Below are 18473 nucleotides of genomic sequence, written 5' to 3'. Positions count from 1 at the left end.
CTGTGCATGCATAGAAGTGAGATGTGAGTGCATGCATGTGCACACATCGGGGGGTGGGGTGGAGATGTGTGCGTATCTCCATTTCCGCCACCAGGACTCCGATCCCAGGCCTCCTGGCTGCAACCCACTACTGATTGCAATGTGTGGGGAGCTGGGAGGGGTGGAGAGAGGAGTTTATGTGCAGCTTTTGCAGCCTGAGAAAACCTTATAGCTTCAGGGTCAGGCGCTGAAGACTTTCGGAAGGCGCAGACTGTTTCCCAAAACAAAATATTTAACCTGGATTGGTGGACAGTGAACAAGGGGCCACCCCAGGAGAAAAAGGAGATTTTGCTATGCTGTGTTTCTGTTTAATGACAGATCCATATAGGTACAGAAGAAGCAAGCCAGTTCTAAGGTTTTGGTGCAAAACACAGCATTCATCCCAAGGTGGAGGTGCAAAATTATGACCTATGCAGCTATAGTGGCTGTAGCTGATGGGTAAAGCTCCTGATTATAAAACAGTGGTGGTGTACTATTATGACAACCTTTAATGTGTATGAATTTATGAGCAAGGAGAATTTAGTTTAGATAGCCAGACAATAATGTTCCCTCTTATAACAGCCCTATATTTGCAGAGAAATATCCAGCAGAACATATAATCGGTACGGAAAGTAAAAACGGGACTTGCAGTTGATATTTTTTTCTCTGTTATGTGCGGAAAAGACCTTTTCTTACTGTAGCAGATGCCATTGCTTGGAGATTAAGCACTGACTGAACTATTTTTCCCCACTGTGCAGTCGGTATTCTTTGACTTTTCTCTGTAGTCTGAAGTTGGCAGAAGTGATTATGATCCAATACTGAATTCAAAACACATGGAGAGACCTAAAGACCTTGGATTACCCTGGATTACACTCTTTAGGTTGCCAGATTGTAAACCTTATAACCTTATAACAAGATTCTCCTTGTGTACTTGCTTATTCTCCAAAGGGATGAGAATCTTGTCCAAATCAGTTGGGTTTACAATGTATTTTGGCATAATGCATGAAGACATATAACTGTGATTTTATTAATTAAAATTGGCTGGGTTCATATAACATGCTAATCTATAAATCATTATTTACCAACCACACTGACATATTCAAACAAGTTGTTAAGTCAGACAACAAATGTGTCTTAGCCCGCAGCAATAGATTCTTTCTCTAATGAATTTAGATGCTTGGTTTGCAAGCTAATTGGCTAATTCCTCCCATATCTTTTCATTTCTTTTCTAACTATAGTTCCTTCCATTTTTCATTGTATGAGTTTTTGCCTCATAAAATGGTTTTTGCCATTTTAATGAAAGTTCCTGCATATTTCATGCTAGATGAAATATTAAACTATGGAGAACTATATTTTAATGAGATGGTTTCACTTGATCTGTAAATCTGTAGTTTGGAGAGACACTTGGACTGACTCAGACAAAATCAAATGCTTCCTACATGGACCTGAGACCCAAATCTGAAAACAGATTCAAAGCTTTATACCACTCATTGATTAGCATGGAAACTCACAAATATCAATAATCTCTTCCTTTTTGAACAGAATGAGACAAATTTCCAGGAAATTAGGAATAATAATAAGAAAATAAGAAAGTTATATTTAATAGGAAAATGAACACAAGAACAAGGGGGCACAATCTAAGGTTAGATGGGAGAAAGGTCTGTCGGTCCGTCCGTCCGTCCGTCCGTCCATCCATCCATCCATCCATCCATCCATCCATCTATCCATCCATTTATCTATCTATCTCGGAGCGGCTCACAGCCAAATAAGTTAGTTAGTTTCTTCTGACATCAATATGGAAACGGTTTGCACCTATTCTCCTATTCAGTTGCTACCCTCATGTTAATACCGTAACAAACACAAACATGGTCTCCCCCTCTCCGTCTCACAGAGGTGACTGTTTCTCCGCCGCAACGGTGGAGGCGCTGTGGCGATTGACGGCACTTTATTTTCAGGCGCTGCTTTATGGTCCCCCAGGCGGGGGCGATCTGCTCCAGGAAAAGAGTGCTGGGGAAGCGGCTTAAGCTCCGCCCCTTATCCCGGAAGTGTCGGCGGAGGATGGTTCGCAGGCGGTAGTTTAGCCCCTAAAAAAGCTGCTGGCTCCTGACTTCTTTTCGCGGGATGGCGGACCGCGGCGGCATCGGCTCCTCGGAGCACCTGGAGCGGCTGCACGAAATTTTCCGCGGCCTCCACGGGGAGTTGCAAAGCGCCCCGGAGAAACTGCGCGGGAACCTGGCGGTTGGTACGTGCGAAAGAAAAGCAGCGCTGCGGTCCTGCGGGGGAGGTGGGGCAGGGTGGGGGGCTTGGAGAGTCTCTTCCCGGGTTTGGCTGCGGACGTTCCCAAGCAAGGGAGGAGATTGCTGTCGGAGAGATGAGAATTTTTTGGGGTGGGGTGGGGGTGGAAGTTCGAAGGTTACCAGATGCCGGTAAATGGGAAGCAAATCGGTGGCGCTATGTTGTCTATGACAATTAGCCCCAGCCAACTAGCCGCAGGACAAGAATGACAGTAATATCAAAGAAAATTGTAGAAGCAGAATCATTTAAAGCCGGGGTCTCCAACCGGGGCCACTTTAAGACTTGTGGACTTCAACGCCCAGAATTCCTCAACCAGCAAAGCTTCCTGAGGAATTCTGGGAGTTGAAGTCCACAAGTCTTAAAGTGGCCAAGGTTGGAGACCGCTGCTTTAAAGAAAGCATGCAAAAGGAGGGACAGAACGAAATCTGAAGGGCAAAAATGAAACTTACTTACTTATTTAATTCGACTTCTATGCTACATTAGTATAAATTACAAAAACAATAAAAATAAGTCAAATTGTATTATTGTATTGTTCTTTTATTGTGGTAAGCTGCCCTCAGCCCTACGGGATTGGGCAGCATAGAAGTGAAATAAATTAAATTTAATTAATTAAATCAAATTAAATATAGAATCTACACTATAAATCCTTATTTAAAATCCATAATAAACTAACCCGTCAACATGCGTACATGACATTCATACAATTTGGCCATGATAGTTGTTGATTCATGGCCCCCAGGCCTGCTGGCAAAGCCAGATCATTGTGGCCTCACGGAAAGCAAATAGGGTGGGAGCAGTACGGACATCAAGGGGGGAGTTGATTCCATAGAGCCGGAGTGGCCACAGAGAAGACCCTCCCACCCAGGCCCCGCCAACCTGCACTGCTTAGTTGACGGGACCTGGAGGAGGCCAACTCTGTGTGCTCTTATAGGTCTCTGGGAGGTTAGTTAGTTAGATTTCTAAGCTGCCCAACTCCTTCTGGACTTTGGGCAGCGCACAACAAATTTAAAACATTTTTTAAAAAAACCAATAAAAGCCCTAAATATGCAATCACTCGTTCTTCCTGGTCAGAGCTAGGTGATGCTGCTCAACGGTCCCCAGGCCTGCCGGCAAAGTCCGGTCTTCACGGCTTTCCGGAAGGCTAGGAGCGTGGGGGAGGTGCAGACCTGCGGGGGCAGTTGGTTCCAGAGAGCTGGAGCCGCCAGAAAGAAGGCCCTCCCACGCAGCCTCGCTTACCAACATTGTCTAGTCGACGGGACCCAGAGTAGGGCAATCCTGTGGGCCCTAATTGGTCTCTGGGAGGTATGTGACAGGTAATGTTTTATTTATTTTCAGTAATGAAATAGACTTCTTAAACAACCTGTCTTGCAGTGAGTTTGCTGTGGTGAGAGTTTAAAAAAAATAAATTTATTTATTTGTCAAGCGTGTACAAGATAGTAGGTATTGGTATAAACATAAACATTAGCAAAGTAGGCAATGCAAATTAGACAATAGGACAGGGATGGTAGGCACAATGGTACACTTATGCACACCGTTTACTGTTGTCCTGTAAGGGTTGTCCTATGTCAAGGTGCCCCTTCATGGTTTGTTGTTCATGGTGACTTGGCTGCGTGGCAAGTGGTCCCTTTCCCTCAGGGAGGACGAAAGAGCTTTGCATTTTCACTAGAGAGAGTGAGAGAATTTATTCTGTGTTAAAAGAAAAATACACTCCTATTCAGGTCTAGGCTTCTTTCCTCTCCCTTGACCCACCCCCCCACGCGTCCCCACAGCTGCTTTTGCTGACTTTTTTTTTTTGCATCATAAATTTTTTATTTTTATAAAATAATTATTTTTATTTTATTTTTATTTTATTTTTTATTTTTTCTCCAACACAATACATAGTTTCCAACACAAAGTCCAGCTTATTGTCAAACATATACAAATTTTTCCTTTTTTCTTTGTAATCATTATGTGGAGGCTGTTATATCTCTTTCTTTCACAAAGTAATTGTAAAAACATATCATATCTCACATATTCAAAAAACTTTTAAAGTATAGCTTTTCATTATCTAATATTAAAACATTACAATAACCTTTACATTAATCGCTGGTCATCAAATTCATTTCTTATTTAAATCTTACAAATCTGTTAGGCTCATTATTTTTTTAAAAAAACTTGTTTACCTAGAACAAATTGCATTGTGCAGTGTTGGATTACAGTCTTCGGATCTCTTGAAATTGTGTGTTTGAGAAAGAGAAGGTTGGTTGTCCTGCTTTAATAAAGGCAAATAGATAGTGTAGAGATGTGCAAGAGATATAATAAATAGCCCTCAATTTACAAAGTTAACAACTGTACTGGAAAAGTCACAACCATTTTTAATGTTGACAGCCATCACAACATGATCAAAATTCAGATACCTTGAACACCAGTTCATGGGCTCATATTATTCCCTCAGCAGAGCAATATCTTTGAAGGTAGCCCATTATCTAAAGATACAAAAACAGCCATTTTGTATGGGATCTGTTTATCCATAGAAGTAGACATGACAATTCTGGAGACACCTGAATGTATTTGAATAAAAATGACAGGAAAAACAAGTCAACTATTTAAAATGAGTGGCCTGTGGGTTTTTTAATTTATTGACAATGTCAACTTCTTGGATTCATTAGTCAGAGCCTTGATACATACATACAGATAGATAGATAGATAGATAGATAGATAGATAGATAGATAGATAGATAGATAGATACAATATGTATAATTAATAGAATAATTTTCTTTATAATTTTATTATGCCTGTTTGAGAGCTTATATCCTTATATTACATTGGCTTAGACAGCAGCAAAAAAAATATCTTAGTAGATAAAGGCATTTAATCAGGGATCCAGGAAAGAGAGAGCAACTCCAGATGTACATATGATGATGTACCTCTAATTATTGAAAGTAGCGGTACAGTTGCTACCTATCAGAGATGGAAAACACTTCAAATATTAATATAAACCCTCGAGCAAGTAAAACAAAGGTATAAATAATATACTTGGTGTACTAATTTTTGTACTGCTAATATTTTGTCCTTTGGCGAAAATTTATGTTTTAAAAATTTCTCTTGTAGAGGAGAAAAAAAAGTTAATGCGAGAATTTGATGAAAAACTAAAAGAAGCAAATGAAACGGTAAGAACATGAACGATTCTCTAAAACGCTTTAGAACCCTAGTGTATATGAAACTAATCAAGAGTGACTTAAAAACAGTAGACAGTAGTGCTTAATATTGATTGAAATCAGTGTTTCTCAATCTTGGCAATCTTAAAGTATATGGATTTCTACTCCCTAAACTCCCCAGCTAGCATGGGGATTTCATCTTGGGTTGCAAGACTGAAAAATACTTGTTTGAAATAATTCATTTTAGAAACATTTTCTTTTTCTTTTTTCTTTTTCCATTTAATGATTTGTCCAGACAAGACAAAGCCAGTACTTGCAATCCCCATTTGAACAAATTAATCTGCTTACTGTTAAAAAATGTTTTAAATTCATACTAGATATTTTTTCTGAATTGGGCTTAAAGATAATGATTTATCTTTAAAGAACTACAGATTGCAGACGATTGTATTGTATTTGTTTGCAATGGTGATTGCTATGGAGCAATCTGAAATATCATTCTTTTGAGTTTGGTTTTTGTTTTTGTTGTCAGAATGGTAACAAAACCTGTGTTTAGCTATGCCCACTTCAAAGTAGTTATTTTTTTTCCATAAAGCAAAAAGAGGATAGGGAAATTGTTGAAATATAGCCTTTTGCCTGGTGGATTTGGTGGATTTCCTACACTGTAGCTTTTTACTTTTGAAACAGATATATGTTTTATAAACAACTATATTTTTATAACCTTTTGTGAAGCATATTTTCTTCACTGCTTTGTGTAAGTAACATGAAGATACTTAAAAGTTTTCTCCATTTTTGCCTTTTATTGTCATTGCATGAAATGTATTTAAATTGGTAAAATCCTTTTTCTAAATAAGCTCAGTTTTGGTCAGGCAAAGAGTAACTTTCCTAAAATTGAAATGGATGTCCAAGTGCCGCCTCTATGTTGGTTGAGGCAGGCAGGATTCCCTTGGGTACCATTTGTTTGGGGGTGAAAGGAAAGGGAGGGTTTTGCCTTGTCTTTCTGCTCAAGATCCCCATGTACAATTGGTGGGCCACCATGTGGCACAGAATGCTTGACTCCAATGGGCTTTGGCCTGATTCAGCATGGCTCTTCTTATGTTCTTAAAATAACATGGAATACATATTTTAGAAATAAAGAAGTGAATTGCTACAGTATATAAATTATATTTTATATTTTAGTGAGATATGATTCATAAGAAGTTTTTTAAAAATTTAGATTTTTTAAAATTTAGATCTGTGATATGATGTTTCTGGTAAATTAATCGTTTTCAGTCTTGATTTCATGCTTCAAATACAAATGTAACAAGGATTTTGATCTATGTTTACTTTAAAAACTTATTCTAGTTAAGGGAAATGGGAGAAGAACTGAAATATGCCCCAGTGTCCTTCCACAATCAAATGATGATTAAAATTAGAACTTACAAAGGAGACCTTAGCACTTTTCAGAGGAAAATGAAAAGTATCGATTTGGGAGTAGCTCCGAGTGCACGTGGGAATTCAAAGTTTGGTATCTTCTCTACGGAAAATGAGCAGAGAGTAAGTACTAAGTATACAATTATTTTAAAGGTTGTTCTGATGTCAACATGCTTCAGGTTCTTATTCAGAAAGGTGGCCATATGAAAGGTGCATCTAGATGATCACTTGCAGCACTCAACAGACAAACAGCTAGCATTGCAGTGTTTACCTTATTTATATTCTGGTGCCTGAGCTCATGTTGAAGACTTAAGAAGAGTTATAGAGGAGAGACAAATTGATTTAGGGGACAATTAAAAAATACAAAAGTATTAAAACACAAAAGTTTATCTGCCCTTAATGGCTCGGTGGATTGGAAGCAAGCTTAGATTCTTCTTGAAAAAATGAGGGGTTAAAAAGAAAAATAATAATAGAAGGAGTAAGGGCTTAGCTCCAATAGTAAATGCAGTAGTAAAAATCCCTTGGTAAAATTATTATTATGATTATGATTATTATGATTATTATTACTATTATTATTACTATTATTATTATTTATTAGATTTGTATGCCACCCCTCTCCAAGGAAATGAGGTAGGGACAAAAGACTGACTCAAAACCGCTTAAAAAGGGCTGTAAATCACTGATAAGTCTAAGTGCTATTGCTATTCCTGGACTTCAGGGATTTTTGCTGCTGTCCAATTTCTGCAAATAATAAAGGTCTTTTTAAGCATTATTTATTTATTGGATTTGTATGCCGCCCCTCTCCGTGAACTCGGGGCGGCTAACAACAGTGGTAAAAACAGCATGTGACAATCCAATACTAAAAACAGCTAAAAAACATTTTTTATAAAACCAATCATACATATAAACATACCATGCATAAATTGTAGAAGCCTAGGGGGAAAGAATATCTCAGTTCCCCCATGCCTGACGTCAGAGGTGGATTTTAAGGAGCTTACGAAAGGCAAGGAGGGTGGGGGCTATTTTAATCTCTGGGGGGAGTTGGTTCCAGAGGGCCGGGGCTGCCACAGAGAAGGCTCTTCCCCTGGGTCCCGCCAAACGGCATTGTTTAGTTGACGGGACCCAGAGAAGGCCCACTCTGTGGGACCTAATTGGTCGCTGGGATTTGTGCGGCAGAAGGCGGTCCCAGAGATTAATCGGAGAATTTAGCACATTAATGAGAAAACACAACCAAGTTCTCCCTTCCAGATTTGAGAGGTCATTGATAATACAGGTAGTCCTTGACTTAAAACCATTTGTTTAGTAACCATTTGAAATTACAATGGCACTGAAAAAGTGGCTCTCGTTCGTTTTTCACACTTTGGACCATAGCAGCATCCTTATCGTTAATGTGATCAAAATCCAGAATCTTGGCAACTGGTACATATTTATTGACAGTTGCATACGTCTTGTAATACATAAAAAGCAGCAGCCTATAAATAATATAAACATTGCAATGCTTATTAAGCTATTTCTCTTTTCGATGCTGCCTAGTGATCTAGAATAGATGCATTTTTTCATATGCTTATTATCAGTAGGACAAACTGGAATTCATTTTAATTTCTGATTGATTGATTGATTTAATTTCTGTCTTGCTTTTATTTTGTACAACTCAAGATGTCTTAGAGTGGATGATGCGCCTTCCTCTTATTTTCCCCGAGTGGAGAGAAAGTGACTGACCCAAAGCCATAAGCTGGATTCTTTGCCTAAAGGAGGATCAGTATTTTCCTTGTTTCTGATCCAGTACCTTAATTATTACACCAAGCAGTCTTGAGTTTTTTTAAAAAAAACAAACAAACATTAATTTAGGTATTTTTTTAAAAATAACAGCATCCACTGAAATGATTACATAAACATTTTATTTTCTCCAATGCACTTGCAAGGAGAGTCCAACATGGGTAATTCTTCAGTCTGATTGGTAGGGACTGAGTTTAATTTAAATATTAGTCAGGCACCACCCCCTTAGCCCTCCAGTCTAAAAAACTCAGTCGCAGTAATGGGACTTAGAGTTTTTCGTTCTGGATTTCATCTTGAGTTGAATGTGGAATAAGTTGAAGTTTAAGTAAAGTAAAGTTTACATATGTTAAGAAATGTTTGAGATTTACCTCTGTTAATGGGGTTTTCCCTGTTTTTCTCTCTTTTCCCCTTTTTTTGCAGGCACAAGATGGGGCAGCTCCTCTGTGGGCAGCATAGGGTTCCTACCCTCCGTGGGGCGAACCCTTGAGGCTGCGGCTCCTCTCCTCTGTTTCCCGACCCAGGTGTGGATTGGAGGGAGCCCCCGGGTTGCATACCTCCGCGGTAGCGCCCGGTGTCCATTGAAAGCGGCTGACGCCATGGGGGGCCTGCCCCCTGGGGCGGAGACACCGACAGACGATCCGGAGCTGGAAGCGCCCCCTCCGATTCTCGCTGGCCGCCTTGAAGGACTTCTGGAAGTGGCTCCTTGGACTGAGGTGGCTCGGCGTTCTATGGCGGCGGCCATGTTTGAGAGGCAGATCGGGCGGGAAAGGGAAGAAAGCTTCCCGCCCGTTTCTATGGTGACGGCGGCCATTAATTGCACCGGGAACCGTAGCCGCTCTGTGTGTGCCTTCATGGTTGCCACGGCAACCGGGCTGCGGCCTCTTGATAGGCTGGGAAGCAGCGTGAGGTCACGCTGGAAGGCCAGAGTGTGTCAATTCTGCCTGGTGACACGCAGCCGCAATTGGTGTCAGAAGAATGACAGTTGAGCTTGGCTTTCCTCTAGCGTGCTGTGCTTAGCGGTCTGTGTATTCGAGCCGGTGATCGTGAGTGCTTAAGTTTAAACAAAATAAAAAACAGAATGGCAGAGACACCAGCCCTCCCTGCAGAGGAGTCTTTGCTCTCAAATAAGCCCAGCACCCCCAAGGAGAAGGGCCAGAGGGCTAAAACATCTCAAGGGGCCTCGCTGAGGGAGGCAGAAAAAAGAATCAGAGCCTTTGAGAAGCAATTGGAGGCTTCCCAGAAACAGGCATCCTTATCAACTTTGCAATTTGGGCCAACTCCCCTGCTAGCCTCCCCCGTGATTACACCAGGGGTTGCAGGCTCGGCCTCAGAGAGGGATTGGTCCCCTGAGCGCACTACACAGCTGGCTCCGGGCTCTGCACATGAGGCCTACTCCTATGCACACCAAGGGACAATGACCAGACAGCCCTCCTTGTGGCCTGGAGTTTATCCATCTGCTCAAGCCTCTGCTAATTTATCATATGGCCCAGCGCAGTCTGCCACGTTTAACCCGGCTGCGGCGGGGCTGCGCGGCCCTCAAAATGCTTGGCAGAGCATGCCTCCGGCCCTTCAGGACTTGATTACTCAGGCATACTCCCAGGGCCTGGCAATAGGGGCGCACCAGCAACAACCTGTGGGGCCACCACTGTTGAGGCTCGGCGATCCTTGGATAGCCCCAGCCACGCAGTCATTGGCTGAGGAGGAGGAGGATTCCGCCAGGGAGACCTTCAGTGACCAAGGTGATGACCTGTCAGGCGATGAACAACCGCCGGAGCAGCCCTCCTTCACTGGTCTGTTCAAGTCCTCCCTTTACAAGGTCTTGTTAAACAAGGCTAAGCTGACCATCGATCAAGCTGGTGAGGGGAGACAGACAGAGCCGACCGCTGACACCCCTACCACGGGTGGCCTCTTCGTTTTGCCGAAGCAAGAAGCCGTGAGCATACCGTCTTCGCAGATGTTCCTCGAGACTATCCAACGTCCTTGGGAGAACCCGGCAGCGGCTCAGGGTCCATCGGTCCTGGACTGTAAATTTTATTCCTTTGATCAGGCAATGGAGGACCTGTTAATCTTTCCAATTGTGAACAAGCCCATCACAAGCCTTGTTTCTAATGCCCTGGTGCCTTCTGAGTCCCAGGAGGGACTGAAGGCCGAAGATAAACGGGCGGAGAACGTTGTCAGGAAGACTCACCAGATGGCGGCTTGGGTTATTCGGGCCGCCTCTGCAGCCTCGTTTTTTAACAGGGCCACCCTCCTATGGATTAGGGAGATTCAATCGAGGGTGAATCCGGAGGATGGGCGCCTCAGGCAAGATCTAAACAAGCTTCTGGCGGCCACTGAGTTTTCGGCTGACGCCACAGCGAACGCGGCCAAGTTCGCATCCAGGGCCATGGCCTCGTCGGTGGCCTCTCGCCGTCTTATATGGCTCCGCCACTGGCAGGTGGACGTGAAGTCCAAGTGGTCCCTGGCATCTTCCCCCTTTACGGGCAAAAAGCTTTTTGGTGAAGTCCTTGATGAGGTGTTAATAGAGGACAAGGACAAGAAGAAAGTGATGCCCAAGTCAAATAGGAGGCAGGATAGGCGTTTCACGCCTTATCAAAGGCGCCAGCCCTTTCGGCCAGAGCCCGCCTCCACCTCTACCCAGGCGTCGAGGCCTTATTTCCAGGGCTCCTCCATCCAGGGTTTTTTTAGATCTGACAGGACCTACATGCAGGACCGCAACAGATCCTCACAGGGTCGCCGCCCGTTCAGGGGAGCCAATCGTGGTTTCAGAAAAAATAAGTGACTCTCGGAATTCTCTTCCGTTGGGCGGCAGGTTGACACATTTCGCAAGCCGTTGGGAGTCCACGTCAACAGACGCGTGGGCAACTTCCACGGTAGCTCAGGGTCTGAAACTGGAATTCTTTCGCCCCCCACCTCAGCGATTTCTTCCATGTCCTGTTCCTTCGGAGCCTCAGAAAAGGTCTCTCTTACACCAAGAGGTCTTGCATCTGTTGGAAATAGGGGCCATAGAAGAGGTTCCCTCGGGGCAAGGGGTTCTACTCTGTGGTGTTCCTTGTCCCGAAGTCGTCGGGAGGAGTCAGACTGATCTTGAACCTTCGGCAACTGAACCTCTACATCAAGTACCGAAGGTTCAAGATGCATTCGCTCCGGTCGATCCTTGCTTCGGTTCGGCACAACGATGTGATGACTTCAATCGACCTCAAGGAGGCTTACCTCCATGTTCCTATTTGTCCTTCGCACCGACAGTTTCTGCGATTCAGTCTGGGGGACAATCATTTCCAATACCGGGCTATGCCCTTTGGACTGTCTTCAGCACCGAGAACATTCACGAAGTTGCTGGACGTCCTCACAGCCTGGCTGAGACAAAGATCGGTACGCCTGATGGCGTACTTCGACGATATAGTCATTCTTGGCAAGGACACGGGAGCAAGCGGACAGACATCTCCGCCTGACCATCAGAACGTTCCAGGCTCACGGTTTTTCAGTGAATTGGGAAAAGAGCCATCTAACAGCTACAAAGCGTCTGGCCCATCTGGGGACGACTATAGACTCAACCCTGAGGATGGTTTTCCTGTCCCAGGAGAGACAATCCTCCATCCGGAAGCTGCTGCGGGACCTGGACAAACAACGATGTCCTCGCCTTTCCTTCTTGTCAAAGGTCTTAGGGACGCTGGTGTCATGCATAGACATCTTACCATGGGCTCGACACCACCTACACCCGCTTCAGTGGTTCCTGCTCCCCTTTCAGAGGGAGAAGTGCAGTCATCTTCACAGGAAAGTACTCCTTACCACCAGAGTGCGCAGGTCCCTTCAATGGTGGGTTTCCCCGGCGTTGGGGAGGGGATCCTCCTTCCTACAGAAGGATCTTCTCACGGTAACAACGGACGCCAGCCTAACTGGGTGGGGGGCTCACACTTCCTCTCAGATGGCCCAGGGCCTTTGGGAGTCAGAGGATTTACGGAACTACAACATCAATCTGTTGGAGCTGCGGGCGGTCTCGCTAGCCCTCCGGAGATTCGCCCACTTGGTAAGGGGTCACGACGTTTTGATCATGACAGACAATGTTCCCACACAGTCACACATAAACAAGCAGGGGGGAACACGGTCGCGGAGATTGATGGAGGAGGCCGAGTCCCTGCTGTCATGGGCAGAAGCCAATCTAGCCTCTCTGTCTGCGGAGCACATTTCAGGGGTGGAAAATGTGTGTGCGGACTGGTTAAGTCGGGAGACTCTGGACCCAGGGGAATGGAGTCTGAACCTCTCACTGTTCCAGGAGATTGTTGGGAGGTTTGGGAGTCCAGTTATGGATCTTTTCGCCACTTGTTCCAATACTCAGCTCCCCCGCTTCCTCTCACGTTTCCCCTCCCCGGGAGCGGAGGGAGTGAATGCGTTACGCCAGAGGTGGCCACCCGGTCTGCTCTACGCCTTTCCACCGGTCATCATAATACCAAAGGTGATCCGGAAGATAATACAGGAAAGAGCGGAGGTGCTGCTGGTGGCTCCCCTTTGGCCTCGACGCAGTTGGTTTGCCGATCTTGCAGAGCTCTCAGTGTCGCCCCACTGGAGGATTCCCGACCATCGGATTTCACTCCACCAAGGGACAATGGTTCATCCGGAGCCCCAGTGGTGGCAACTAACCGTTTGGCACTTGAGCGGTTCCATCTAAAAAATCAGCTCGTGCCTGACAAGGTTATAGACACAATGCTAGCTGCCCGTAGGCCTTCTACTAGGAGGATCTATCAAGCCACCTGGGGGGCCTTCTGTACTTTTTGCGAGCATCAACAGTTAGACCCACAGGGAGCGTCGGTTCTAGTAGTCTTGTCCTTCCTGCAGTCCGGTCTGGACAAGGGCCTTGCACCCAATACACTTAGGCGCCATGTGGCGGCGTTATCGACAATTCTGGGTAAAGATCACTACCGACCCCTTGCGAGACATCCTTGGGTCAGGGATTTCCTGAGGGGGGCAGCCAACGTTAGGCCTCCCGCTGTTCATCAGTTTCCATCGTGGGATCTGCCCCTGGTTCTTGACGCCCTCACAGGTCCCCCCTTTGAGCCTATTCGCCAGATCTCCTTAAGGTTCTTGACCATCAAGACTGCTTTCTTGGTAGCCATTACGTCTGCCAGGAGGGTGTCAGAGATCTCGGCGTTGTCAACCAGACAGGATCTTTGTCAATTTTATCCTAATAAGGTAGTGCTGAGATTGGACCCGATCTTCATGCCCAAGGTTAACTCTTAACTTCCATAGGTCTCAGGACATTGTAGTCCCTGACTTTTGCGCCCGTGGAATTCACCCCTTGGAGCTGAAGTGGCACAAGCTGGACGTAAGATGCGCTTTAAAGATCTATGTGCGCAGAACTCAGACATTTAGAGTCTCGGAAGCCCTGTTTGTGTCCTTTTCTGACAGGGCCATGGGACGTAAGGTATCCTCTCAGTCTATCAGTCGGTGGCTGAGAGTCTGCATATCGGAGGCATACACGGCCAAGAACACACCTATTCCTCAAGGGATAACAGCGCATTCTACGCGTAGTGCTGCCACATCATCGGCCTGGAGGACTCAAGCTCCATTAGAGGACATCTGCCGGGCGGCAACGTGAGCAACCCCGTCCACGTTCATTAAGCACTACAGAATTGACTCCTTTGCTTCTTCGGAGGCTGCGTTTGGGAGGAGGGTTTTACAAGGGGTTTGTTCGTTCTCAACGCCCCTGGTCCAGCCTTCTCCCTCCCTTTAATGGTAACTTGGGTATATCCCATGTTGGACTCTCCTTGCAAGTGCATTGTAGAAGGACCGTTGAACTTACCTGAACGGTCTTCTCGATGCACTGCAAGGAGAGTCCAAACCCACCCGAATTCGGGACCAGGGTCTCTGTGGGTTAAAGTTTTTGTTGGAAGCAGTTTTTGAAGTTTATTGTTCAATAAAACGTTGTTTTACATTACTGCTCCTTCGTTCATATTAGACTGGAGGGCTAAGGGGGTGGTGCCTAACTAATATTTCAATTAAACTCAGTCCCTACCAATCAGACTGAAGAATTACCCATGTTGGACTCTCCTTGCAGTGCATCGAGAAGACCGTTCAGGTAAGTTCAACGGTCCTTTCCTTTTCAAGGGAAGTGAGCAGTAAGCACAGCATACTTGGTTGTGTCATGGCTAACGAACTAGCCACACTTGTTGAAGATTACAAAGTCAAATATGTAGTACCCTGACCAAAATTTCAATTTTAATACATAGCCGTTTGAATTTTAACGTAAGCCGTTTATACAATTCCTCACAATTCAAATTGCTAGGTTTGATGTCATTTAAACTCTGTGATGTCTAGGTCCACCACACTATTAGTATCTATCTGAATCAATGTAGTCCTTCATCCCTTAAGTCTGGGATGAATCCTGGTCTTTGGACAGACACTGGTCTGCGACATGTCAAACTGGGACACACAAACAAGTGAAGCCCCATCCATGGTTTGCAGGGTACACCCACATAACGCCAACACTCTGTGAGCTGCACTAGCTACTGATTGGCCTCTGGATGCAATTTAAGGTGTTGGTTATTGACTACAAAGCCCTACATGGTATCGGGCCAGACTATTTATGAGATTGTCTTTTGCCACATATCTCCCAGTGACTGATGAGAACCCAAAGGGTCAACTTTCTCCAGGTCCCGTTGGCTAAACAGTGCCAATTGGCGGGGCCACATGGGAGGGCCTTCTCTGTAGTATATCCAGCCTTGTGGAATCAACTTCCCTCAGAGACTTGTTCTGCCCCCACCCTCCTAGCCTTCTGAAAGGGTGTGAAAATATGGCTCTGCGGGAGGTCTGGGGCCGCTGAGCAAGACCAACTAGCCGGGCCCAAGAAGTGTGAATGTTTGTTGAATGATTGATGTATTTTGGGGTTTTAACTCTTTTATATTGCTGTTGCTTTCTTATGATGTTTATTATTGTAAATATTGCTTTTATATTAGATTATTCTTATTACTGTATGCTGCCCAGAGTCCGCAAGGAGTTGGGTAGCTTAAAAGTTAAATAAATTAAATTAAAGTCAAATAAATTAAAACCACACTCCCTCCAGTCCACAGAAAAACCTCTTCATGGAACCAGTCCCTGGTGCCCAAAGGTTTGGGGACCACTGCCCTAAGAATATAGCTGAACTCTATTGAAAGAGGGGGAAGCTGATTTGTAAATACTCCAAGGAAATGTTGCTTGAATTAATGGGGGGGGGGGATAACCTGTATGTATATTTTCTGCTGTATGACAAGGGACATTTTTCGATGGCAGAATCAAACTGATTCTGCCATCAGAAAGTTTGGACAGGGAGATGGGATCATCTTGGCGTTTTTGCCAACATTTACTCCCTGCCTTTCGTAAACTCCTTAAAACCCACCTCGGTCGTCAGGCTTTGGGGAACTGAGACATCCCCCCCTTGCCTATGTAGTTTTGTGCATGATATGACTGTGTGTATGTATTTTATATATTGGGGTTTTTTTCTTTTTAGACTTTTTAATGTAAAACTGTTATTTTAGATTTTAATTACCGGTATTAGATTTGTTACCATGTATTGTTTTTATCACTGTTGTGAGCTGCCCTTAGTCTGCGGAGAGGGGCGGCATACAAATCTAATAAATAATAATAATAATAATAATAAAAATAGACTTCCTCTCATGAGTAGGAAATTTCTCTTATTCTCCTTTTAGATTGCTAGCATGACTGAAATCTCACTTTCGGGGAAGAACATACTGAAAGGTAAAATATCCCTTCTGCCTTTTTAAATAGGTCTTAATTGTCTCTTAGACTCAGATGCAGTCTCAGAGGGTGTTACTGCTTCAGGGAACAGAAAGCTTGAACCGAGCCACCCAGAGCTTGGATCGGACACATCAGATTGCCGCAGAAACTGATCAGATTGGTAGTGACATCATTGAAGAACTAGGTGGGCAGCGTGAGCAGCTGGAACGCACCAAAGGCAGAGTAAGTTTTCAAAACGCCACTGGAATAGAACAATCTGTTTTTCTTGTCCTATCAACAGACAGGTTTCCCTGACTTCATGAAAAAATATATATTTTTCTCTCTTCCCATATCACCTTTCTGTGAGGCTTTCCTCTTTCATGACTGGGATAATGAGAGGAAACTGCAATCAAATAGCAATTTTAGCTTATACAGCTATTTAATGTAACAATATAGTTTAAAAAGAATATTTTTCCTTGTTCCGGGTCTGGGTCTACTTTTTCTAAAGAATCAAATACTGTTTTCTTGAGATTGGATTGGATTTTCCTTAGGTATGTGTTTAAATTTATTTTAAAGATAACACTTCTTTTTTAACATAATGCTGAAATCTCAGAAACTAGATAGCTAGATAAATACATAATTAAATGTCCCAATAATGGAACTTACTTATGGTCTCTGTTCCAACATAGAATTCCTAGCCAGCCCCCAAATGCTGCTTTTGTTTTACCTGATATCTTTGCTATTCACTATAACATTTTTTTTCCTTCAGGAAAAGACCAAAAGACCTTGGGTAGTGTATTATTTGACTTGTTATCAGAAACATAATTCAATCTATTAGTATAAAAGAAAAAAATAGAGAAATACACAAAGTACATTATACTTCTTTTAATTATTGTTACAGAATGTTATGGACAGGAGCTGACTGGATATGTTCTAATCATTATCCTCCTCTTAAGTTTGGCTTGATCTTCTAATTTCAACATTGTGCTTAACATATAATGCTTCCCAACTGTCAAAAGTAGCACCCTAATCCCTTGCCAAGCAGGTGGGAATTCATTGTTTTTTTTCTTCTTCTTTACAGTTAGTAAACACAAATGAAAATTTGAGCAGAAGTCGGAAGATCCTACGTTCCATGTCAAGAAGGTTGGTAAGGCTTGGCCTACCTTCAATGTCCCTATCAAAGAATGGCTTTTATTTTCATATAGCTGTGGGAAAGAGGGCATTGTTCAGGGATCACATTCAGCAATTTGTAGACCTATGTAGTTAGGAATAGGCAAGTAAGTTAGGGACCACTTGTAATTTGTATGGCTGGTGCACCTTTAGGCCTTTGTACATTAAATGTGAAGTCCAACAGTGAGGGAACATTAGTGACTTGGATGCTGAACAATCCAAATTGAGTTTTGCTGCATCTAGGCTGCATCTAGGCTGTAAACCCATTTGCTGCATCTAGGCTGTAAACCCGTTTGCTGCATCTAGGCTGTAAACAATGAGTAGAAACAGCAAAAATGTACCTCTGTAGGGGTCATCTGGATTTTTGCAGCTCAGATCTGATAATTTAGCTTTTGTTAAAAAGAGAGAAAGACTTTTCTTTTGCCATTTCCTTCTTTCATATGCAACATTGTGGACTGCCCCATACTATTCAGAAAGTGATTGCCAGACAGCCTAAAGGAATATGATAGATAAAAACCCTACCATAAACACAAATATTTCTCTAGCCATAATGGATATTGCAGATTAATTTCCCTCCCCCCTGCCATTGGAACAAGAATAAAATAAGAAAATTGGATGTGCCTTAAATTTAAGATGCCTCTCACCCCTCAGAATGGAAGAATCAACAGAAAATAAGCTTTATAAATACAGGTCGTCCTTAACTTACATTCATTTAGTGACCGTTCGAAGTTACAACAGTACTGAAAAAGAGGACTTAATGACTGTTCTTTCTTAGGACCATTGCAGCACACTGGCACAAATACACACCATTCACGTGATGTCAAGCCGGTGCAGAAGTTGGGGATAAATCAGTGGCTTGCTACACTATCTATAGAAGGCCTGATGTTTATGGGAACTTGGGAGGGGTGATTTGCATGGGGGAGCAGATGGAGACAGGAAGCATTCTTTTGAGTAGTTCA

General features: G+C 43.6%; 1 protein-coding gene across 1 annotated transcript in view; it reads left to right on the top strand.

Moving 5' to 3' along the window:
• The first annotated feature begins 1993 nt into the window (after positions 1–1993).
• Positions 1994–18473, top strand: part of VTI1B (vesicle transport through interaction with t-SNAREs 1B) — a 19886-nt gene continuing 3406 nt past the window's right edge. Inside the window, exons 1-5 of the mRNA XM_070758887.1 lie at positions 1994–2260; positions 5405–5463; positions 6793–6984; positions 16414–16587; positions 17426–17487. Coding sequence (XP_070614988.1) covers positions 2140–2260; positions 5405–5463; positions 6793–6984; positions 16414–16587; positions 17426–17487 — 608 coding nt within the window. The 5' untranslated portion in view covers positions 1994–2139. The remainder of the gene's footprint in view (positions 2261–5404; positions 5464–6792; positions 6985–16413; positions 16588–17425; positions 17488–18473) is intronic.

Source organism: Erythrolamprus reginae, chromosome 1, assembly GCF_031021105.1.
Source record: "Erythrolamprus reginae isolate rEryReg1 chromosome 1, rEryReg1.hap1, whole genome shotgun sequence".
Lineage (NCBI taxonomy): Eukaryota > Metazoa > Chordata > Lepidosauria > Squamata > Dipsadidae > Erythrolamprus > Erythrolamprus reginae.
This window is presented reverse-complemented; position numbering and strand designations above follow the sequence as displayed.